Source organism: Pelobates fuscus, chromosome 1, assembly GCF_036172605.1.
Source record: "Pelobates fuscus isolate aPelFus1 chromosome 1, aPelFus1.pri, whole genome shotgun sequence".
NCBI classification, from domain to species: domain Eukaryota; kingdom Metazoa; phylum Chordata; class Amphibia; order Anura; family Pelobatidae; genus Pelobates; species Pelobates fuscus.
This window is the reverse complement of record NC_086317.1, coordinates 185,980,780-186,007,006: the sequence shown is the minus strand read 5'-3', so window position 1 is coordinate 186,007,006 and position 26,227 is coordinate 185,980,780. Positions and strand designations below refer to the sequence as shown.

The following is a 26,227-nucleotide window of genomic DNA, read 5'->3' as shown; positions in this document are numbered from 1 at the left end:
AGACCACTTCAGCTTAAGTAAGTGGTCTGAGTGCCAGGTCCATCTAGGGTTAACCATGCCTGCTGTAAACATTGCAGTTTCAGAGAACTGCTATTTTTACATATGGGTTAATCCAGGCTATAGTGGCTGTCTCATTGACAACCACTAGAGGCGCTTCCGCACTTCTCACTGTGATTTTCACAGTAAGAAGACGCCAGCGTCCATAGGAAAGCATTGAGAATGCTTTCCTATGGAATGACTGAATGTCTGCGCGGCTCTTGCAGCGCATGCTCATTCAGCCGATGACAACCAAAGGAGGAGGAGAGTCCGCAGCGCCGATGGAGCCCGGCGCTGAAGAAAGTGAAGTGATTTAACCCCTTCCTTCCACTTCAGCCCAGCAGGAGGGGGCCATGAGGGTGGGGGGGAGGGGAGGGGGGGGACACCTATTAATACTATAGTGCCAGGAAAAAGAGTTTGTTTTCCTGGCACTATGGTGGTCCTTTAATCAGTCATGTGACTGCGGTCACATGACCTGTGACGTCATTTTGGCGCCAAAAAAAGATTTTTAACATAATAACACGAAATAATTGAGGTTACATATTTTTTAAAGTGGATATATAAAGGGGCAACTGTTTTTCTTTTTTGCTGGGCAGAAAATACCAGGATAAATCAAATACTTTGCATGTCATCTACATGCTAGATAAGGCTCAGTGGAATATGGAACTAAGAGTTTCATTGCTGTTAAAGTAATTTGTAAAGCTGTATTTGCAAACTCACTACTACTATAAAATAGCCCATTCTTAGTTCTAGGTTGCCTTGTATCATTTCTGACCTTATTATGAGTGCATACTACATGCACACTTGGTACGCCTTTTCTATCCTCCCTGGAGAGATCTGAGCTGCAGATTGCACATCTGCTGCTGGTGGCACATCCCAGTTCACTATATAAACTGCTAGAAGTTGTGGTATGTTAATTACTTTATAGCAGACCTGCAAAATATGGCAATAGGTATGGGTCAAAAGTAAATAGGCTAAGCTTCTTCGGGCCGCATATAGGTTTGCACCTATCACTTGCACACTGACAGACATACAGCTACACACACAGACAGACACACACTCACACACACACTGGCAAACATATAGATACACCCACAGACAGACATAAAGATACACACAGACAGATACACACACTGACATACAGATACACATGCATACAGATACACACACACACTGACATACACACACACACACTGACAGACATACAGATACACACACACGCTGACATACAGACACACCCATTGACAGACAGACATACAGACACACAGACACACACACACTAACAGACATACAGATACACACACACACTGACAGACATACATACACAGACACACACACACTGACATACACACAGGTCAAAATATACTCTTTTATAGCCACCCTCAAGTTTCTTACCTTTTGGGTGCTGGAGGCTGAGGATTTCAGGAGTTAGGGGCTGACTCTTGCAGCATGCACCCAATCCCTTTCCCACACGGCTCCGTGCTGCCAATAAGCAAGGGGCCCGGTCGTGCTGTTAAAGCGCAACAGTGCCCGTGTGCTGAACATGCCCATAGGGTGGCCCTTAGTGCTTATCCCTTATGATGACCAGTACTGAGGCTAGAAGATTACCTATTTAACACAACTTTTCTTACTTAGCACAACCTCTGGTAGGTAGGAATTTATAGGATAACAACAGTTCTCAGTTGCCAACCTGAATGTAAAGTATTCAGTGGTTGGTAAACACAATCTACAAAGATCCAGAAGGGAAAATATGTTATTTCTTACTTGTACAAACCTAGAAGAAATGAGATGGGAAACAGTTTAGAAAAAAAGCTTACAGTTAAACTTTTCAGTATCATTTCATTAGTAATCAGATGATATATTTTGCGTGTGATAGGGTGGGTAATAAGGCTATGAAGAATGATCAATTAATGCATGTTGATTGGAACTTATTAGAAATAGAAGTATAGCCATTTAAAGTGTGTATTTGGTGTAGTGAATACTGGTTATACTCCCACTGTTTATTTTGATCTACACAGAGTAGCTGGTAATGGTAACTATGAAACATGGGCCAATCACCACAATCAGTACAGCTCACTGTAGTAGTTATGCTTCCAGGAGTGCCCTGGTACCCTTCCAAAGTAATTTGCCAAACCGTTTAAGAACAGTTCAGCAGCAGGTCATGTGGGGGCCCATGGCACGGTTCTCCATTGTGTTCAGCACGCCTCAGGGAGATACTCAACGACCGAGAGGTTTAGGTGCTGTCCCCAGCCAATGAAAGCAGCCCTGTATGGCCTGCTTTGTTCAGTGGACTCTGCTGATTCTCCCTGCAGCATATTTCAGATGCTGGTAGTAGGCTGCAGTGGTGAAGGTTCTTTGAGTGTTCTGCTGATTTTAAATTTATGATTTTCACAATGGTATGACCAATACCATGTCTATGTGTAAGAAATGGGTTGCCTTTAAAAATGTTTTTTCTATGTAATATATGGACATGTATTTTTGTGGAAGTTTGGTATATATAAGCTATCTGGTTTCACAATGGAATGGAATTTAAATATCAAAAGAGGTTGTCATCAAATGGTACATCATGGATGACTTTTTTGGATTGTGGGAACAGGCCTTTTCCAGTGTTTATTTACTATTAGATATGTAAGAAATATCATGTACATCTTTACTATAAAGGTTGCAAGAATAATGTTGTTATCAAGAGATCAGAACATCAGAGTAATTAACATCTATGTGTAACCATGCATGTATGTGGTTTCCCAAGAGATACTGTCTCTAAAGCAGTCCAGGCCTGCTCATAACCTACCCCCTCCCAAAAAACAACAACACCCTAACTGGTCACTTCTTAGAGAATGTTCTAGTATAGCTGGAGGGAAGAGATCAAAGGAAAAAACATTGTTTAGACCAGTGGTAGTCAACCTTTTTCTAACTACCGCCCACTAATGCATCTTTTTGGTTGAAAAATTTTCCTTACCGCCCACCAGTTTTCGCGCAAGTGCGGAATGTTTTTCGAAAGGAGCGTGTACGTTCATTTATCTTTTTATTTCCAATTAATGCATGTTTATAATGTTTTTAACTTTATAAAGTTTAATGAGAAAACAATAAAGTAAATTGAAATTACCTTTACTAGTGATTAATGAGATCCTTGAGGTTGATGCTGCAAGACTAAATATTTGATATCTGGTTCGATTTTCGTAAGGAACAAACAAAGGTCTCCTCTTTCGGTGATATTCAGACGACTTCTCTGTTTGCGCATAATAGGATTTCTCATCTGTGCGTCATCTCCCCTCTTATCCCTCCTCAATTCCCCTCCCCACCTTTTTTTCCCACCTTTTTTAACCTTCCTTATAGCAATGCCCAGAAGGAAGGCTGAGCTAGGTATCCCAGTATAACAGATTGGCACACAGGGCCGCCATCAGGGCATGACAACCGTGACAATTGTCACGGGCCTGGCGGCCCTGGGGGCCCCACGTGTATCAGCGGAACTGCCGCCGGTGCATCTGCACCGGGGCCCACACGCTTATGGGGCCCATCAGGTGGCCCAAGCATTTAGGGCCACCAAATGGGCCCTATTATCTTCAGGGGCCCGGTCAGCGCGACCGGGCCCCTTTAAAAAATAAATAAAAATGCAGCCGGAAGCAAGTGCTGCTGGGAGGAAGTGACGTCCGGTCACTTCCTCCCAGTTTACTCCGCGCGGGAAGGAGGAGAGAAAGGCCGCGAGGAGAGGCAGCCGACTCGCATCATCCCCAGCCTCCCTCCTGCGACGGTAAGGGGAGAGGAGGGTGGCTGAAAATGAGGTGTATGTGTGTATGCCAGTGTGTGTGTATGCCAGTGTGTGTGTGTATGCCAGTGTGTGTGTGTATGCCAGTGTGTGTGTATGCCAGTATGTGTATGTATGTATGCCAGTGTATGTGTATGCCAGTGTATGTGTGTGTGTATGCCAGTGTATGTGTGTGTGTATGTATGCCAGTGTATGTGTATATGCCAGTGTATGTGTATGCCAGTGTATGTGTATATGCCAGTGTATGTGTATGCCAGTGTATGTCAGTGTATGCGTATGCACTGTGTGTATGCATGTGTGTATGTCTGTTTCAGTATTTGTATCTGTTAGTGTGTGTGTGTGTATTCCTGTGGACAGGATTTGGAGGCGGGCTTGAAGGGGGGCCCAGACCTTGAGCTGTGTTAGGGGCCCCAAAATTTCTGATGGCGGCCCTGCTGGCATACATACATACATACATACATACATACATACATACAGACAGGCACACACACATACAGACAGGCACACATACATACAGACAGGCACACACACATACAGACAGACACAAGAAACATATACATACAAAGACAAGACACACATACATACACACATATATACAGACAGACACACGACACATACACAGACACACACACACACACACACACAAGACATACATACAAAAACAAGACACACACACACAGACACACACACAAGACATACATACAAAAACAAGACACACACACAGACACACACACAAGACATACATACAAAAACAAGACACACACACAAGACATACATACAAAAACAAGACACATATATACAGACACACACAAGACACATACAAAGACACATACACACACAAGACATACATACAAAAACAAGACACATATATACAGACACATACAAAGACACATACACACACAAGACATACATACAAAAACAAGACACATATATACAGACACATACAAAGACACATACACACACAAGACATACATACAAAAACAAGACACACATACAGACACACACAAGACATACATACAAAGACACATACACAAACAAACACACATTATATTTAAGTCACCCTCCTGTTTCCTACCTTTAAGGTGCAGGAGGGTGACTTTCCCTGGGGTCCAGTGGTGGCTCAGGTGGATGGGAGTCAGAGTTCCCACTCTGACTCCCTCCTCTTCCTTCCTCCCGCGCGGGCTCTCAGTATGCTGGGAGGAGTGACCGGGGAATCACTTCCTCCCAGCAGAGATGATGTCATCAGAGGGGGCCGGTCGCGCTGTTAAAGCGCCCAGCGCTGACCGGGCCCCCTCACAATCCACATCCATCGGGTGGCCCTGACAGCATGGGCCACCTGATGGACCCCTCTATATGCGGCCCCGGCGGATTGCCGCCCGGGCCGGGGCCGCAAGTGGTGATGGCGGTACCCGATCGCAGGGGTACCGCCGGCTCACACCCGCTCACCCAATCCATAAAAAAATGTGAAAATCCCTACCGCCCACCTGGAATCCCGAAACGCCCACTAGTGGGCGGTAGGGACCAGGTTGACGACCCATGGTTTAGACAATACAGTTCCAGAAAAGGAGGTTGGATGAGCCACTTTTTGGAGGGATTCTGGGATATCTAGTTAAGGACTGTGAGAATCAGTCTTGAAAAGGAGAACAGCCAAGGAGGTCAGTCTTGGGAAGATAAAGGTGCAAGGAGAAGTTCTTCATTTAAGTGTCTAAGTATTGTCCTTTTTCTGTTTATTGATTATGGACTGGATATGTATTTCCTATGTGTACTGTGTATATTCTTTTACAATCTGCTACAGTAACCTAAATCAGTTAACAATAAATGTTTTTATTCACTTGTATTTGTGTCTTATTTGCCACACATTCCCTAAAGAATAACCTTGTAAGAGAGCTCATACTTTCTTACAGAATTGCAGAGCAAGGTAGGGGGGATTTAGTGTGACTTATAAGCATATTCATAAGTCTATAGATTGTATATTGAGCTATAAAAAGAGTGAAGGGAAGAATACCAATCGATCCCCACAAATAGGGGATATATTGGATAATTCCACAAAAACCCACCTATTATCCTCTAATGTGGGAATAACCCACTGTAAGAATACTAGAAAAGAGAAACAAACGGACAAGAGTCCAGAGAAGAGGATAATAGTAAAAAGGAAGCCCTACCTTTAATAATACTAAGGAGAAAATTAATTGAAATAAAAAGATGTATATACCAAAAAGTGGAAGGGGGCAGCCCAGAGAAGAGGCTGCTATTAGTCAGTGAATTAGACTGCTAATGAGGCTACAGAGGTACTGCAAAGATGTCAGCCTACTCACAGTGAAAAGGAGGCTAACTTGGAAAAAAAAATCCTCATAAGCAAAAGGATGGAGAAAGTCCCCCCTCCTCCCTTCTTGCAAATATTCCCCAGAGCCAACTATAAACTGAAAAGCCAGGCTGACCCTAAAATACCTCGGCACGGTGGAACATCCACTAGTGCCTACAAGAGCCCCTATCCCTTCTTCCACTAAAAATAATCACACACTTAACTAACTAAAATACGTGCATAGTGCTACCTAGTGAGTAAAGTGAAAATAAATTAATTAAATAAACAAATAGCTTGACGCGCGTTTCGGCGTGTCAGCACGCCGTCGTCAGGAGCATTAAATGTGGTCTGGAAAGACCAGGAAATATATACCCCTCCTTAATTACCAAATTCAACACTGCTGTGTATGATTAAGGATTATCCTACGGTCATGTCACTCAATGATTCACCTTCCCTTAGGATTGCTCGTTCCCCTATCAGGGGGCGTGGAGCTAATACTGGGTGAATGAAAGAAGGAGGAGCCGTATTGTGAGGATAAACCCTGGCTAGGTGAGTACCGTATATACTCGAGTATAAGACGAGTTTTTCAGCACATTTTTTGTGCTGAAAAACACTCACTCGTCTTATACTCGAGTCAGTTGTCTGTATTATGGCAATTTTTATTATTAAAAAAATAATAACATTAAAAAATATATATTACAATAATAATAATTAAAAAATAATAATTAATAAAATGCCCACCCCCACCAATGCTCTGCACTCACACACACACACACTGCACTCTCACACACACACACACTGCATTCATACACACACTCATACACACACTGCATTCATACATACACACTGCACTCATACACACACTGCATTCACACTGCACTCATACACACACTGCACTGCATTCATTATATACACACTGCACTCACACACTGCACTCATACACACACACTGCACTCATATACACACACTGCACTCCATTCATTATATACACACTGCATTCATACACACACTGCATACACACACTGCATTCATACACACACACTGCACTCATACACACACACTGCACTCATACACACACACTGCACTCATACACACACACTGCATTCACACTGCACTGCATTCATTATATACACACTGCACTCACACACTGCATTCATTATATACACACTGCATACACACTGCACTCATACACACACTGCACTGCATTCATTATACACACACTGCACTCATACACACACTGCACTCATATACACACACTGCACTCCATTCATTATATACACACTGCATTCATACACACACTGCATACACACACAGCATTCATACACACACACACTGCATTCATTATATACACACACTGTAAATAAATATTCAGTTAATATAACTTTTTTAGGATCTAATTTTATTTAGAAATTTACCAGTAGCTGCTGCATTTTCCACCCTAGTCTTATACTCGAGTCAATAAGTTTTCCCAGTTTTTTGGGGTAAAATTAGGGGCCTCGGCTTATATTCGGGTCGGCTTATACTCGAGTATATACGGTAATTGTAGGTACCTTAGTCCAATATCCAACTGTCCAAGACATATCCATGATGGGGCTGCCGGAATCTAAACTGATCCGGCGATTGCTCTCCTCCGATCTGGATTCGATGCCTATCGCTACGAAGACAGGGGGTGGGGGCAGCCGATGTAAACAAGGGCATTGGCTATCCCTATTGGTCGGGGGGCGGTATCTTAGCACTCCTCCACTCCGGATTTGATACCGGGACAGGGGGCGGGGATAGCCGATGTAAACAAAAGCATCGGCTATTCCTATTGGTCGGAGGGCGGTTTCTTTACACACCGCAATTCACGTGGTGTCACTATATGAAGGAAAATCGTGCGGAGGATACTTATAGCAATTTGCCCATGTTTAGACGTAGTATCACATTATCAATAGATAAAGATCTATTATAAGTACAGTCAATTGTGTAATGCAAGAATGAAAGGATGTATCAAGAACCCACTCATTTGCACTTAACTCAGCTTATAAAGCTGAAAATTATTACAAATACTACAGGTTCTCTAGATGCGCTCATACCCAATAAAATAAAATAAATAAGATAATGAATGCCCTACATCCCCTAAACACTGCATCACACCATCAACCAGTAAGGATCTATTATAAAGTATAATGTAAGAATTAAAAATATGTATCAAAAGACCACTCGTTAGTGCCTTTAGGAATAGCCGATGCTTTTGTTTACATCGGCTATCCCCGCCCCCTGTCCCGGTATCAAATCCGGAGTGGAGGAGTGCTAAGATACCGCCCCCCAACCAATAGGGATAGCCGATGTCCTTGTTTACATCGGCTACCCCCACCCCCTGTCTTCGTAGCGATAGGCATTGAATCCAAATCGGAGGAGAGCAATCGCCAGATCAGTTTAGATTCCGGCAGCCCCATCATGGATATGTCTTGGACAGTTGGATATTGGACTAAGGTACCTACAATTACTCACCTAGCCAGGGTTTATCCTCACAATACGGCTCCTCCTTCTTTCATTCACCCAGTATTAGCTCCACGCCCCCTGATAGGGGAACGAGCAATCCTAAGGGAAGGTGAATCATTGAGTGACATGACCGTAGGATAACCCTTAATCATACACAGCAGTGTTGAATTTGGTAATTAAGGAGGGGTATATATTTCCTGGTCTTTCCAGACCACATTTAATGCTCCTGATGACGGCGTGCTGACACGCCGAAACGTGCGTCAAGCTATTTGTTTATTTAATTTATTTATTTTTACTTTACTCACTAGGTAGCACTATGCACGTATTTTAGTTAGTTAAGTGTGTGATTATTTGTAGTGGAGGAAGGGATAGGGGCTCTTGTAGGCACTAGTGCATGTTCAACCGTGCCAAGGTATTTTAGTACCTCTGTAGCCTCATTAGCAGTCTAATTCACTGACTAATAGCAGCCTATTCTCTGGGCTGCCCCCTTCCACTTTTTGGTATATACATCTTTTTATTTCAATTAATTTTCTCCTTAGTATTATTAAAGGTAGGGCTTCCTTTTTACTATTATCCTCTTCTCTGGACTCTTGTCCGTTTGTTTCTCTTTTATAGATTGTATATTGACTTGGGATACTGTTCAGATATTGTGTATAGGAATTCCAGTGAATCTTGCTTTGTCAATAATGGAGAGATTAGTGAAAATAATTGCTACGGTCTCTAATCCTGAAGCAATAATTAATTGTATGAAAGGAGCATTAGATCTGTAGCGTAAGGCTCAGTATTATGTGGCCAGGGAAACTATTGAAAATAAATTGTCCAGCTCTAATGGTTGGATTGCAGAGAAGTACAAATCTTTAGCTGTTGGATTGCAAAGTACAAATCTTTAAATAGACAAATGGAGAAGTTAGAGGCAGAGGTTTCTAGTTTAAAGAATGATGTTGAATCGTTCAAACTGTCTGCGCAAAATGCTGTTGCTTTTTAGGTAGGTACCGTATTTATCGGCGTATAACACGCACTTTTTTCCCCTGAAAATAGGGGAAAAATCGTGGGTGCGTGTTATACGCCGATATCCCATAATTACTTACCTGTCCTGAAGCGTGGGCCGGCTTCACAGCTTGCACCGCGGTACAGGAACTTTAATTTCATGTTCCGGTTTCCGGCGGGACTGAAAGGAAGTGTGCACAATAGTGTGCACACTTCCTTTCAGTCCCACCGGAAACCGGAACATGAAATTAAAGTTCCTGTACCGCGGTGCAAGCTGTAAAGCCGGCCCACGCTTCAGGACAGGTAAGTAATTATGGGAGGGGGAAGTACACTATGGGAGGGGAGGGGGGGGAAGTACACTATGGGATGGGAGGGGGGGGGGAAGTACACTATGGGATGGGAGGGGGGGGAGTACACTATGGGAGGGGGGGGAAGTACACTATGGGAGGGGAGGGGGGGAAGTACACTATGGGAGGGGAGGGGGTAGGGACACTATGGGAGGGGAGGGGGAGGGGGGAAGTACACTATGGGAGGGGAGGGGGGGAAGTACACTATGGGAGGGGGGAGTACACTATGGGAGGGGAGGGGGGGAGAATACTATGGGAGGGGGGGAGAATACTATGGGAGGGGGGGGAGAATACTATGGGAGGGGAGGGGGGGAGAATACTATGGGAGGGGAGGGGGGAGAATACTATGGGAGGGGAGGGGGGAGAATACTATGGGAGGGGAGGGGGGGAGAATACTATGGGAGGGGAGGGGGGGAGAATACTATGGGAGGGGGGAACACTATAGGATGAGGGGGGGAATACTATGGGGGGGGGGGAATTTCCTGGAATTTCTTTCTAAAAATGAGGTGCGTGTTATACACCGGTGCGTGTTATACGCCGATAAAAAAAGTATTCAGCAAATAAGTCAAGAAAATTAGGAATTGCACATTGAAAATTAGTGTCTTACTGAAAGGCAGAGGGATACAGAAGGAGCTATTAGAAACCTTGCATCTAGAAGCCAGAAAGAGGCTGATCATTCTGCCTGTCTTGCAGAGATTCATGATTTAAAATTGAATTTAGAAAAATGAAATGCATGTTGTACATAACAAATCGTGTGATGTTTTTACAAATAGCCATGGTAATTGTGAGAATTATATTCCTAACAAAATGGCATCAATTTCTGTTAAAACTAAGATAGTTTCTTAGGGACTTCTAATTTTTCAACAATGTGTGTCTGTATCTTTTTCCATAGCTGAGATTGATTTTGTTTGCAAAGAGTTTGGAAAAATAGGTTTGCTTGATAACCCAGTGGAAGTGTTGATAAAGATCCAGTAATTTTAAAAAGTCAAATCAAATTTATCAGATGCTGCCAAATTTTAAATACTTTTGAGTAGTCCTGACCACGCCTTAAAATCAAACTTACCCCATGAAGTGTTTGTAGAGCCAAGAAACAAAGATATCCATTTCTTTTCAACAATATTTTTTTACACACTTGTATGTGTGTCCTATTTGTCACACATTCCCTAAACAATAACCTTGTAAGAGAGTCATAATTTATTACAATTAGTACAATCTAATATTGACTGTTTCTCTTTTACTTTTGTTACTATTACTTTTATTATTACTCTTCCCCCTCTTTGTAATAGCTCTTATATCATTTGTTCTATACAAATATATTATCTGTCCTAGCATTTACCAATGTTATGACTGTGAGCTAATGTTCTGTCACACTCACCTTGTGATAATGTCATCATCATCATGTGTGGTGTCCTTGCCAAGCTGACAGTCGCTGTCACTCCCATATCCAGATTTTATATCTCTTTCACCAGCCTCCATCAGTTCCAGTCGCTGGGTAATGCTGCAGATTCTAGTTCCACCCCTAAGAGGCATAGTGTGAGAAAATTGCCAGCTTCCACCACTACCCTCTGAGCGGCATCCACCAAGAGATGGGGCCTCCCCAGCTTGCAAACGTGGGCTAGCCTGCCCATAACGCCAAGACACTGGGGAGGAGCGATTAGATAGACTGGAAATACTGCGAGGGTTGGCATCATCACTGTCATAACATGGCATGTCCAGGGAACTGGGAAAACAGAGGAAATAAGTATTATCAAGAATTAATGATTTTATAAAAAGGAAGCGAAAGCTAATTTTAAAAAAGAAGGCTGAAAATCCTAACTAGTATTTCCACTAAAAGTGGGCTGCAATCTATAGAAAGTAGATGAGTGAGCAGTTCTAATTGCTAAGTAAGGTTATACTGGTACTACTTCTTGGAATTATTTATCCCATTTTTTTATTTTAGTGTAGAGATAATGCATTAAAAAAATACAAACACAAAGGAGAACATTACTCCCTTTTACTTCCCAAGATTTTAATGATAAGTTTATTTGTTCTTCATATCTAATAAATATGTATTTACGAGGAGTGAAAATTAAAATTACATGTAAAAACCACAACACACTGCCAATCATTCCTATAGGCTCTGTCCTTTGCACTGCAATTTTTTCTCTTCATTTGCAATGCTTGTCCTGATATTGCCTTGTCTTGTCTAGATTTTAATGTACAGAAAAAACAGGAATTGCAAACATTGCTATTATAACAAGAATAGCCTTTTATGTATACAAGGATCAATAAATTATATGTTTAACCTTTGGTTGGTTGTTATCTTTATACAAAAAGTTCAATATTTTATGTAGGTGGTTGTGGTACGCAGATCAGTTGCTCACATACTTATTGACTGAGGGTATCCCTATTTTAGGGAAAGCGCAGTCCCCTTTTTTCTGTATATTTTCCCACATATTTAGGTTAGAGGTATTTTTTTTAAAACAGGACTAGCTGCCTCCCTCGTAGTCCCACCTCTTTCCTTTCCCCCATGCTTTTTTATTATCTCTCTTGCTTTTATTTTTCTTTTGCACTGCTCCATTATTTTTTTAATTATTTAGTCCCAAAGTCCCTGTGTCAAACAATATGGAAGAAGAAAACACTTTTTTTAGGGGATGGTCCCCTGCATATCCCCAGAACATTCAGTTTATTTACAAAAATGGGAGCCAGAAAGAGGGACGCACCCACAGAGGAGCAAGGAGAAAGGGATTTAAACCTGAACAAAATGAGATGTCTCCCTTAAAAGTTATCTTCAATCTGTCCACACTCATATTAAAACCTTCAGAAATCTTGCTATTAAATAAGGGACTTAATTTTGCCCCCTCAAAGAATCCAAATATTCTGGATCGATTTAAGATCCTTCAATATTAAGGAGGCCAATAGTGTCAATTATTGTGATGAAAGATTTTAAGGCACTAGCTTCCAACTTGAGTACTGACCATAAGAAACAGATTCCCCATAATAATCTGGTTCAATCTGAAATGGGAGCTCTGAGGGATCTTAAAAATAATCTGAACATTATTATAAAGGGGGCGGACAAAGGGGGAGGGACTGTCCTCCTTGATAGAGAGGACTATCTAAAATAAGCCAATCATATTTTGGGTGATAAGATTTATTATAAAACCCTTACCAGCAATCCCACAATCCAATTCACTAAAGCATTATGCACTTTAGTGGACAATATGTTTGACAAGGGATAATTGAAAAAACAGAAAAAGGAGTTTTATTGTCTAATGCTGGTAATATACACATTTTTTATTCCTCCCCAAGATTCATAAGTCCCTAACTAATCCCCCCAGACGACCGATTATCTCGTCAATTGGCTTCCTAATGGCTCCACTCTCTAAATGGGTAGACTTTCACCTTCAGATATTTGTTAGCAATTTACCCTCCCATATTAAGGACACAGGGCATGTGTTGTCTTTAATGCAGGATATAAAATGGCAGGAAATATTTTGTTGGCTTACAATCGGCTCTTTATTCTAATATAGACCTTAATTTGGGTTTAAAGGCACTCGAACACTTTCTATTTGCTCCTTCTTTGTTGTCAGGCAAAGTCTATACTATAAGTGTCTTATCCTGGAGATAATTGGCTTAAGTGGCTGTGGTAACTTAATTATCTCCAGGTACAGGAAATATAACTCTTATAATACAATGTTTAACCCCTTAAGGACCAAACTTCTGGAATAAAGGGGTATCATGACATGTCACACATGTCATGTGTCCTTAAGGGGTTAACCTATATGTCCAACATATCCCCAGATAGCTTGGATCTGAGCGCTCAATATGTCCAATGTTAAAAGTGGTGAGGTCAGAAAATAGCAAGGGCTGATGCGAGATTTAGGAGGGACAAAGCAGTCAGTTTAAACTGGTCTGGCAGTGTCCCTGGGACAACGCCCTGCTGGAGAAACAATAGGATAGGAAAAAGGGGGAGGGGAAGAGGCACATTTTCCCATGGACTTAAAAAGGCAGAAAAAGTGTTTTAAAATCCAATATGCCCAAATAATGCTTTTAAAGGGCAATACATCCCAGGGGCCATAGTCACAGGGCAAGAGGCTGGCAAGCAGGCCTCTCCAAGTACAAGTGGCAATGTTACTTTCGCCACAGGGTGTTTAACCCCTTAAGGACACATGACATGTCTGACACGTCATGATTCCCTTTTATTCCAGAAGTTTGGTCCTTAAGGGGTTAAGCATGTGTGGGATAGGTATAAGGCTATCCTAGCTGTAAGATAAGGCCAAAGACTAATTAAAGTATTTAGAAAATTGGGCAGACTAGATGGCCCAAATGGTTCTCATCTGCCATCACATTCTATGTTTCTATGCTTCAATATAAAAAATGTATACAGGGAGTGCAGAATTATTAGGCAAGTTGTATTTTTGAGGATTAATTTTATTATTGAACAACAACCATGTTCTCAATTAACCCAAAAAAACTCATTAATATCAAAGCTGAATATTTTTGGAAGTAGTTTTTAGTTTGAGCTATTTTAGGGGGATATCTGTGTGTGCAGGTGACTATTACTGTGCATAATTATTAGGCAACTTAACAAAAAACAAATATATACCCATTTCAATTATTTATTTTTACCAGTGAAACCAATATAACATCTCAACATTCACAAATATACATTTCTGACATTCAAAAACAAAACAAAAACAAATGAGTGACCAATATAGCCACCTTTCTTTGCAAGGACACTCAAAAATTCTGTCAGTGTTTTGATCTGTTCACCATCAACATTGCGTGCAGAAGCAACCACAGCCTCCCAGACACTGTTCAGAGAGGTGTACTGTTTTCCCTCCTTGTAAATCTCACATTTGATGATGGACCACAGGTTCTCAATGGGGTTCAGATCAGGTGAACAAGGAGGCCATGTCATTAGATTTTCTTCTTTTATACCCTTTCTTGCCAGCCACGCTGTGGAGTACTTGGACGCGTGTGATGGAGCATTGTCCTGCATGAAAATCACGTTTTTTCTTGAAGGATGCAGACTTCTTCCTGTACCACTGCTTGAAGAAGGTGTCTTCCAGAAACTGGCAGTAGGACTGGGAGTTGAGCTTGACTCCATCCTCAACCCGAAAAGGCCCCACAAGCTCATCTTTGATGATACCAGCCCAAACCAGTACTCCACCTCCACCTTGCTGGCGTCTGAGTCGGACTGGAGCTCTCTGCCCTTTACCAATCCAGCCACAGGCCCATCCATCTGGCCCATCAAGACTCACTCTCATTTCATCAGTCCATAAAACCTTAGAAAAATCAGTCTTGTGATATTTCTTGGCCAAGTCTTGACGTTTCAGTTTGTGTGTCTTGTTCAGTGGTGGTCGTCTTTCAGCCTTTCTTGCCTTGGCCATGTCTCTGAGTATTGCACACCTTGTGCTTTTGGGCACTCCAGTGATGTTGCAGCTCTGAAATATGGCCAAACTGGTGGCAAGTGGCATCTTGGCAGCTGCACGCTTGACTTTTCTCAGTTCATGGGCAGTTATTTTGCGCCTTGGTTTTTCCACACGCTTCTTGCGACCCTGTTGACTATTTTGAATGAAACGCTTTATGTTCGATGATCACGCTTCAGAAGCTTTGCAATTTTAAGAGTGCTGCATCCCTCTGCAAGATATCTCACTATTTTTTACTTTTCTGAGCCTGTCAAGTCCTTCTTTTGACCCATTTTGCCAAAGGAAAGGAAGTTGCCTAATAATTATGCACACCTGATATAGGGTGTTGATGTCATTAGACCACACCCCTTCTCATTACAGAGATGCACATCACCTAATATGCTTAATTGGTAGTAGGCTTTCGAGCCTATACAGCTTGGAGTAAGACAACATGCATAAAGAGGATGATGTGGTCAAAATACTCATTTGCCTAATAATTCTGCACTCCCTGTACAGTGCTCCATGACACATGTAATATATTTATTACAATGTAGTTGTGGAGCTCAATATATTGGCAGGACCACCCGCAAATTGCCACTTCCACAATATTAGATCCAAGAAGTTGGAACAAGAAGTGTACCAAAACACTGTGTATCTTGTCCACATTTCAAATGGGAAACTTTTGTAGCCATTGGGATAGACAGAGAGGAACAAAACTGGAGATCTAAATTTAAAAGAAGCCCAATGGATTTCTAATTTAAAAACTTTGACGTTAGGACTTAATCAAGACATAGATCTGACAGGTTTTTATTTATATTTAGTTGCCCTCTAATATTCCTCTCTGTATATACCTTTTATGTTAGATCAAATTTGCTGACTGTGTGTAAATATACAACTAAATAATGGAGTTGCTTATATACATGTTTTTCATGTCCTAATATATTCTCTCTTAGTTTCAGATATCTTGTTCCATCGTGGATTTTGATATTTTAGTGTATTTTCTAGGGTTGTTTCCTTTATGTAAAATTTTCAATATTTGCAACGTAGACATTTTTTATTTTCATTTTATTATCCATTTCACATGATTTATTACCATTCTTATCTTTATTTTTATCTCTAATTTATTTTATTTTTAATGTTTCTATCTGTGTATTATTTTTCATTTCTTTTATTCATTATATATTATAATATATTATATATCTTTTCAATATATATATTTGTCATATTTTTTATAAACATTTTTTTTTCGACATATAGATTATGTAGATAGATATATATGTTTTGTTCATCTAATACATCTTGACTGTCATTTGGATACCATCCTTTTTGGTGGAGATATGCTGCTACATCATCTGACTTCTTGTAAGTGCATTCTTGTACCAATAAATTTAAAATTTTATACCATCAGCACTATAGATTTCCTTTTAACCTTTGAGTGAATAAGAAGAATTCCTCTGAAGATTTCAAAGCTACCTCGAAGTTTACACCCTTCTTGAAAGGGAGACATGCCTGCAATATTTCCCTTTTAGATAGTTTTCTACCACTTCCCCCTACTCCTGTGTCCTATTGTATTACACCATATATTTTTGTTTCTTTTATCAGAATTGTATATGCATATTTTATATAATTGAGATATTATCTAATACATATGCATTAAAGTTGTATATTTATTTGACATTCACATTGGTGTTTTTTCACATACCTCATTCCCTTAGGTTTTTTTTCTGTTGGTTATTAGGTATTGTTTGAGTGTTTAAAAGGGAACACTTTTTCCTAAAAGGTTCGGTACGGTTTGCAATTATAGTGATTTCTGGCTGTTTTACAGCCTTTACTCAACTTTTATGGGCCACCAGGAAACTGGTGTCAGCATGTCACATGACAAGCAGTCTTTCCTGCAGGACTCACCTGAATGCCATTTGCAGCCTACAAGTATGGTCAGCTTGGGGGAGGCAGACAATCCCCCAACGCCACAAGTGGCTGAAATCTGGAATCCGGGCCTCCCATCCCCCCTCAACTCTCCTTTTTGGATCAGTGGGTATCATCCAGGTCCCCACAGCAGTGCTAGCCTACTACCCATTGCAGGAACTGGCAATTCCTGAAGCAAGGTCTAACTGCCGAGGCAAAGCTACAACCTCACCAAACTCCTGCGGTTCGAACTTCACATGATGAGCGACTCGCCAGAGCTATGGACAGTATATGGTCTCCATTCAGGATGCGGATCTACCATGAATGCAGTTCTCCTCAACTATTGTTGAGACTCAGCCCGACGCTTTATGAAACAACATCACACTGTGAGGTCCTAAATCAAAGCAGTCGGCGCAGAAGCTAAAGTTTTGGAAGAAACCTCAACTAGATGACTCAGTTCCGTTGTGAACTGCCACCCTCCTGGGCCAAGGCCCAACTCGGGAAACTGTCCTGAACAATTCCAATCCCTCAATTCCTTACCACATAAGAAGACACAGCATGTCAGAAGACTCCAAGACCAAGTTCGGGACACAGCTCAAAAAAGGGATTTTTGGGTCCAGTGCATCGGACCATATGGCAGCCCGGGGCTGGTGGGGTATGGATATACAGAACTAGGGATTGTACTGCAGTTGGGGCAGCACACATAATATGTTAGGCATAGGCTAATTAACCTGTCCACTCCTTAACAATTTTCATGCCTCAGTTTAGCTGGCACTTTATGCTATACTATTTTAGGGCAATCCTGTCTATAAATTACTCTCCTATGACACACATTTCTAAAGCTGGCCCCCGGTCTTACTACACATAATTTTCCTTCACTGGAGCTACTTTACTTCATTATGATTTTGCCCAGTCTGACATACATATTTGTGAAGCAGCACTGTTCTTATTTCAGGTTTTACTTAGCTTGATCTTTTACCTTATCTAAGCTTTCACTATTATAAAAAAAAAGTGCAGATTGCTTATTGTGAAGGTCAGCATCCGCGCACCACGGTCTCGGGTCCTCTGTGAGTCCGAGTCCTTCCCAAATTGGGCATGACAGAAGGCCCAGGTGTTCGGCGGATAGTCTTCTGGCGATGTGGCCGATGCTTCTGGGGCAAACCCCTTGTGGTGTTCGGCCTAGTAAAGCGAGCAGAAAGAGCTGTGCCCGAGAGAGGCCCCTTCAACCTCCGGCATCTGCCCTCCATCACCTCTCCCTGAGGTAGGTGTGGTGTGGGAGTTGTGCTGTTCTAGATCACACTCCACAATTTTGACCAAAAGCTGGCAAAGGCCCTATCTAGGCGCTCTTCCCATGAGGTCCAGGAGGCAGTAATCTGGCTCGTCGTTGTTGCCACTACATTTTAGGTTGGTTAGAGCCAGAGGAGTACTCTGTGGGAACCTTATTCTCGGTATGAGGAAAGAGCCATTTCCCCAGTGGAAACCGGGATAACCCCCACCGGTCCAGAGTGGGGGGGAAAGTGGGTGTAGGAGCATGCTGGGTGACCGCCACTGACCTTGTGTGGCGAAAGTGACCTCGCCACTTTTTTGTGGAGGGGCCTGTTTGCCCGCCTCCTACCTTCTGACTATGGCCCCTGGGAGAGTTTTATAAACATTGTTTTGGCTTGTTGGATTTTGGGACACTTTTTCTGCCCCTTTGAATCCATGGGAAGGTGTGCCTCGCCCCCTCCCCACCATTGTTCTCCAGCAGGGCGTTGTCCCAGGGACCCTGCCAGACCAGTTGGAACTGGCTGATTTGTCCCTCCTCGGTCAAAAAAAGGACTTCCAAATAACTTTTTAACCACTGAAGGGAACTGTCTGAACATTTTTCTGTACATTTATTCTGTACATTTACCATTTTTTAAAAAATAAACAATTTCTAAAGGGAAAAGCACAAAATATATATGCCACATGTAGTGGATGCAGTGTGTTTAGACAGGGGAGCTGTGTGTGTTTGTGTAGTGTGTATAGTGAATGCAATGAGTGTTTGTGTAATGTTTATATATAGTGAATGCAGAGTGTGTTTGTGTAGTGTGTAAGGTGTATATATAGTAAAAGCAGTGTGTGTGTAGTGTGCGTAAAGTGAATGCAGTGTGTGTGTGTAGTGTGTGTATAGTGAATTCAGTATGTGTATATAATGAATGCAGAGTGTGTGTGTTTGTGTAGTGTGTGTACATAATGCAGAGTGTGTTTGTGTAGTGTGTGTATATAATGCAGAGTGTGTGTGTTTGTGTAGGGATGTAATTTGTGTAAAATGGGGGGGGGGGATTGTTTTAATATTTACATAGTTACATAGCTGAAAAGAGACTTGCGTCCATCAAGTTCAGCCTTCCTCACATATGTTTTTGCTGTTGATCCAAAAGAAGGCATAAAAACCTAGTCTGAATTGCTTCCAATTTTGCAACAAACTAGGAAACATTCCTTCTTGACCACAAAATAGCAGTCAGATGTTTTCTTGGATCAAGCAGCTATTACCCCACTAATTAGAAATTATATCCCTGTATGTTATGTTTTTGCAAGTACTTATCCAATTTCAGTTTAAACATCTGTATGAACTCTGATAAAACCACCTCTTCAGTCAGAAAATCACGTATCTTACTGTAAAAAAAACTTTTCTTTGCCTTAGATTAAATCTCCTTTCTTCCAGCCTAAATGTGTGACCTTTTGTCCTATCTATAGCACTGTTTATGAATAGATTTCCAGATAATGGTTTGTACTGATCCGAATATATTTACGCCATTTTTCCAAACTAAAGAGATTACATTTTTTTAACCTTTGTTCGTAACTAAAATGCTCCATTCCTTTTATCAATTTTGTAGCTCGTCTCTGCACTTTTTCTAGTGCTATGATATCTTTCTTTAGAACAGGTGCCCAAAATTGCATTTAAATGTTTTATTTATTTTTTTTAGTCCCCCCCTCCCTGCTTCATACCAGGGAGGGGGGATATAGTACTCCCTGGTGGTCCAGTGGCAAGGACAGTACAGTGGGGACCCAGCAGCAAGTGCTTACTTACATTTCCAGCAGCTCACTTCAGTTCCAGTCTAAATCTTGCGGCCCGTGTGCCGCGCGGAGCGTTGCCATGGTAACCCGCGGGACTCGCAAGATTTACACAGGGGAGCTGAAGGGAGCTGCTGGAAAGGTAAGTAAGTACTTGCTGCGGGCTCCCCCAGGACCGCGGGGCTTGTAATAGGCCCGGCGGTCCTGGTATGTCTTATCGGCAATATCGGTATCTTTATTGGCCGATAATGATATTGCCGAAAATACCGAATATCGGCCGATAATATTGGACAGACCGATAATCGGTCGATCCCTAATATAGTTTTCCCTTAGCAACCATGAATTACACAGCATTGTAAAATGTCCAGAAATTTTGCGTGGATACACAATATTAATGCGATATTGGCACCTACCTATGTGTTACTTGAGACCCTCTCAAACTGGACATTGTATCCTCCAAGTTTTGTCTCAGGTCCAGAACATTCTGAACTGTTCTTTTACGCTGAGTTTCAGGATCTACAATGGAAACAAAGGACAAGCAATTGAAAGAACTCCTATCACAGGAAGCAAATCACTATATGGACAGGAACCATTAAAATAAATAACTATATATATATATATATATATATATATATATATATATATATATATGTTTTCTTGTATTAAGTATAATAAAAAAGCAAATCACAAGTATATTGAACAAAATATTACATGTCAACAGGAGATGTTAAATATTAGTGACCAGTATGGTATATTTAAAGTTGACTTCTGCTTAGAGCCAAAATTCAGTTAGACCAACTCAAATAGTCAAAAAAAATTGTTCCTATTACACATTTGGGTTATTTTCAGGGAAACAATTTGGGAGAACAATTACGATGAACCAAAGTGGCAGGAAAAGGTGCCTGTTAGTGTGCAGCAATGCAAAAACTGCTAAATTCATGCCTATCCTGATGGTTATGCGATATCAGGCATTTTTGCAATGCAAATCTAAAGTGCCAAAATATATATTTCATTCAGAATAAAATTTTAAAAAAGCAAATAAATCGGGGGGTGTGGCCGGCAGCCAGCGGGAATGGACGCATAGTGCTGTGCTCCTACCCGACCGGCGATAAGCGACGAAATACAGCGACTTAAACTGCAGACATCCAGCAGTAAATTACTCTTGCCGACCCCTGATCAGCTACCCTCACAAATGGCAGCAAAACATAAGGCAAAAATAGATAAAGGGGCGTTCTTTGCCCAGAAGGCGCCCAGACAAAAAAAGCCGCCGGAGAAAGAACAAGATGGCGCCTACGACGACGGAGCGGATGCTCACATGTCGGACACAGACAACGAGGTGCAGTTAGGGAACGAGGGTCCTATAACAGAGACAAGAATGAAGTCCCTGCTGGACACCCTGAATAACTCCCTTATGCATAAATTCAAGGAGGTAATTGCTAACTTAGCCAAAGATGTGTCGGACCTGGGGGACCGTACCTCCCACATTGAAAATAAGATGGCAGAACATGCAGAAGCCCATAACAATATGGCGGACGCCATGCAGGAGCTGGAACAGAAAATCAAAGCCCATGAAGACAAACTCACAGACCTGGAAGATCGTTCCAGGAGGAACAATGTCAGAATTAGGGGCATCCCGGAGGAAGTGGACGGCAAACAACTACTTTCATACACCATTTCCTTTTTCGCCAAACTTATACCTGAGGTAGATCCAGACCAGATTATTATAGACCGCATTCATAGGGTCGGAAGACCGAAACATATACCGTTATCATCTCCAAGGGATGTTCTCATGCGGATCCATTATTTCCATGTAAAAGACCTAATTATGAGAGCGAGTTGCAAACAACGCCCGATGGAGGAATACAAGGCTTTACAGATATACGCAGACCTGTCCTCGGCTACACTCCAACAACGTCGGAACCTAGCAAGCATCACGGCTGCTCTGCGAGCGCAAAATGTGCCTTACCGCTGGGGATATCCCACAAAGATTCAAGTGATGAAAAATGGGACTATCCATGCAATCAGAACTGTGGAGGAAGGTCAACAAAAGTTGACCTACTATTTAGATGCAGCTAGCACTTAGGCAACTTGTGTGACCGGTTAACTGCTGCCTGTCAGCAGTCCTTCACAGGTGAGCTACTACTTTGTGCTCCACTGTGGTAAAGCATAAGATAACTCAGTGCAGGCAGCCGTTGTTACACTAGAATATACTGCTGGGTATCTTGGAGAAAAAAGGAGCCAGGTCAGCAACCCCTTATTTTACACTTTACTGCTTGACAGCAACCTTAATTTATTATCAATACGCTGCTATGATCTAGGCAGCTTTTGTGATATTTAACTGGCTAATCGCCGTCTGTCAGAAATCTGTCTGAGCTGAACCATTATCTTGGATCTTTCAGAGGTTAAGCACCATAGAACATTATCAATTATTGTATGTGGGGCTAACCCATGTCGTTAGTTGTACTATCATGTAGGGATTTACTTATCCATAAATCTTTTAACTATTGACAGCACTGGTTTAGCAGTCGTCTTATCTCCCCCCTCTTGTTACAGCTATTAGTGATATATAATATAGTATCACTTCTATTACTTGGGAATACACTGATGTTATATTATAGCAAAACAGTATTAGTGTTATGTATACACTTTTACAGCTTGTATAAGTAGTCAGAGTTTTACTCACTGCATAGTCTCCACCCACTTCTGTTGTTCATATGATTTTTCTTTAACATATTTTTATTTTAGATTAATTTATTAAAAGTTACTTTTTTTTTTTTTTTTAAATTCTTTATTTTAGCATAGACAGTTACAATGCAGTAATGGTTCATTTCTTGGCTTACGCAGAAGCCTGTTAGTAAAAGGAAGTCATTTGGTAACTGTCTATTTTGCTGTTGTGATAAACATAAATAACATACATATTTACAAGAAAAATGTGATATCGAGATGTTAGGACAAGTGCTGTGTGTTGTAGTGGTGTTTAAGGATGTGCGAGCGTCGTTCTGTTTATAGATTGTAATGTGTTTGGTATGATACCAGTTGGGCTTTAATAGTAGGGTAGACAGTTGGTACTTTTGGTTGCATATATACAGAGCAGTTACAGATGCGTGTGTGTGTCGTGCCCCATATGCATATATTCACATTCTAAAAGGGGACATCGGTTTGCCAGGGCATGACATGTCAACACAGTGTACATTCTTATAGTAAGCTATAAAGTTCTGTAGGAAATATCTGCGGTGGTAGATAACAAGATGAGCCTGTAAGAAAAGTACTTGGTATGTAATTTAGTTAGCGTTACTTAAAATCTATACATTTTGGGCTGTCAGTAAAGTAGGGTGTCTGTAGGTCAAACCGTCTGAGCCTAGGAGAACTTTAGGCAACTCCACATAAGAAAAAACATATTCTATTATATTATACAAAAAGCCTAGCTTTACGGAGCTAAGAGAAGTGAATTAATGCAAAATTTTAACGTTGCGAGTATTCATATTCACTACTGTCTCCCGTTGCCTTACCACCAGTTCATCCAAAGAGGTGATGAATGAGTATGAATGATGTTATATGGTAGATGGTCATAAACTGTAATTTTGGTTGAGTGTCGTGGTGAGTCACCGTTTGTGGGGTCTATGGCGATCCCTATTGGTGGGATTGTAGAGCGGCTTGTGTGCCATTGAGGTTTTTGCCCTGGTGGGGTTTGCTAGTGACTCTTGTGGAGTCATGATGCGTACATATGAGGTATGACGGCACCCCGGTATCATGGGCTGGCCTTCCCAGTGGGATGAGCATAAGCCTAGTGACTAAGTGTGTGGGCGAGTGTCGTGGGGTTAAATGAGACTAAGTGACAGGAACTGTCGATGGTCCCTGAGGGTTAAGATAGACATGTTGGTGCCGTGCGGCATCGAGATAGGTAGTCACTATCGGCCCATTGGTAGGGCTCGTTTGAGTCTCTTGCGGGTTGAAGCGTAGCAGAACCAAAAAGAGAAAAAAAAAACACAACAAAAACAAGAACAAGGGGGTTAGGTTAACCGGAGAGTTTGTGTAGTCCCCCTGAGTCCTCACTAATCGGCCGTGGTTTCGTTGAACTCCGGGGCCTTGATGATAAAGTAGGCTGTGTGAGCATGAGAGTCTCTTTATGGGGGGTCCTCCCGCCCTCTCTGGTGTGCGTCTCCCGTAGGCCTGTTTCCTCGCTTCTGTTGTGCAGCGGTGGTCGCTGTGTTCTGGTCTCCCAGCGTGAGCTGCTCCGAGGGGGTCGGTGCTGGTATATTGAGTCCTTTTAAAAACTCTGTATGGTCTTCAGTGGCCGACAGGGTGTGTATTACATCCCCCTGCGATACCACCAAGGTTCCTGACAGCCCCCAGCGGTATTTTATGCCATGATCCCGGAGTGCCCGGGTGATGGGCGCGAATTTACGCCGTTCGAGAAGGATAGTGAAAGGCAGGTCCTCGTATATCAAGATCCTATTGTGTGCGATCACCAGATTAGGGTTTTGTCTCGCTCGCGCCATGATAGCGTTTTTTACTGCAATGTCCCTTGAGACTACTATGATGTCGCGGGGTGCGTCCGCGGGTGCTGTGGGGGCCTTCCTGATCCTGAAGGCCGATGCTAGTGGTGGTCGTTCACCTTCTGTCCGGACTCCTAGTGCCTGCAGGACTTGATTGGCATATTCGAGTAAGGCTTCTTGGCCTATCGATTCTGGGGCCCCCCGGATTTTGATATTTTTTCGTCGGTGGCGCGTTTCTAGGGAGGTCACCGTGCGTGTAAGAAGTTGTACTTGGTGTGTGAGGGCAGTGACCCGGGAGTCAGTGTTGGTAATCTGTTTCCCCCTCTCCTCCTCTCGGGACTCGATTGCTCCCATGCGGCGGTTCAGGCCTCCTATTTCCTCCTGTACTCCTGCGAGGTCCGCTTTCCACACCTCTCTCAGGTCCCGCAGGAGGTTTTTTATGTCCCCCTTAGTGGATGGGGACTGATCGGAGTCGGATTCCGCTCTCTGGTGCACTCCGCTGTGGGTCTGATGAGTTTGATGTGTCTCATCCTCCCATGAAAGCTCCGAGTCACTTGAGCTGCGTGGCTCTGCAGGCGCCATGTCTGTTCGGGCTTGCTGCGGCGGCCGGCAGAAGGACAGCCTGATGTCTCTGTGTTTCTGACCCTCCGCTGGGGCCGTTTTGCGGTGTTTTTTGCCCATCTCTCTCGGGAGGGTGTTCCAGGTGTCTAGAAGGTAAGTTTTTAAGCTCTGGCGTGATAGATAAAGTCGGATTTTGGGTCTCTGGAGCGGGAGCTCTGCTAGTATGCGACCGCTCAGTAGCTCAGCTAGCCACGCCCCTAAAAGTTACTTTTTAAGCCTATAATCTTCTCAGTAAATCATACACAGGTAGAATGGCATTTTTTTCTTTTTCTTTTTTTGTTTATTCTCTATGATATTCACTATTTAGGGGTTACCCCCCTTTTTTGTGCCCTCTTCCTTGTGATATCTAAATTTTGGCCCTAGGTTATTTCTTTTCATTTTCTTCGTATAACAAAAGCTGAAGGACTGGGACATACCTATACAGAATGTAAAGCGCCCATCTGAATCGGGCACAGGGAAGCTAAACCCAGAATGGCAGAAAACACCATGACCCAGAAGGGACTGTGCACCCATTACTCCGGATGGAGGTGGTGGACTTCTACGGGTAACGTACGAATAACACACAAATTGATCAGTTCAGGTCCACCGGACAACAAAAACGGGCTAACAGGAGCCAAAACTATAAAAGAAAAATAATAAAAAACAATAAAAAAAAAAAAAAAGAGGGAGGTCTATATATAGAGCTGGGTAGTTTAGCTCGAGCTAAGGGAAACCACAGAGTAATGTATGTATTATATTATATAAAAAAAAAAAACATGTTAACAAGAGACGTCAATATATACAATGTGGGGAATGTATACCATACAGGTCAGGGGGGAGTAAATTAAGGAGTAAACTAAGGAGAAAACTCAGATTGCAGT

At 42.2% G+C, this 26,227-nt stretch overlaps 1 protein-coding gene and 1 long non-coding RNA gene across 9 annotated transcripts in view; one reads left to right on the top strand and one right to left on the bottom strand.

The window, feature by feature from the left end:
* Nucleotides 1–26,227, top strand: part of LOC134609683 (uncharacterized) — a 540,481-nt gene that overhangs the window by 204,672 nt on the left and 309,582 nt on the right. The gene's annotated exons all lie outside the window — the stretch shown is intronic.
* NAV1 (neuron navigator 1) overlaps nt 1–26,227 on the bottom strand; it is a 468,714-nt gene that overhangs the window by 356,212 nt on the left and 86,275 nt on the right. For all 8 annotated transcript variants that reach the window (XM_063453174.1, XM_063453177.1, XM_063453176.1 and 5 more), the window contains 2 exons: nt 20,664–20,766; nt 11,298–11,642 (listed from right to left, as the gene is read on the bottom strand). In XM_063453174.1, coding sequence (XP_063309244.1) covers nt 11,298–11,642; nt 20,664–20,766 — 448 coding nt within the window. The remainder of the gene's footprint in view (nt 1–11,297; nt 11,643–20,663; nt 20,767–26,227) is intronic.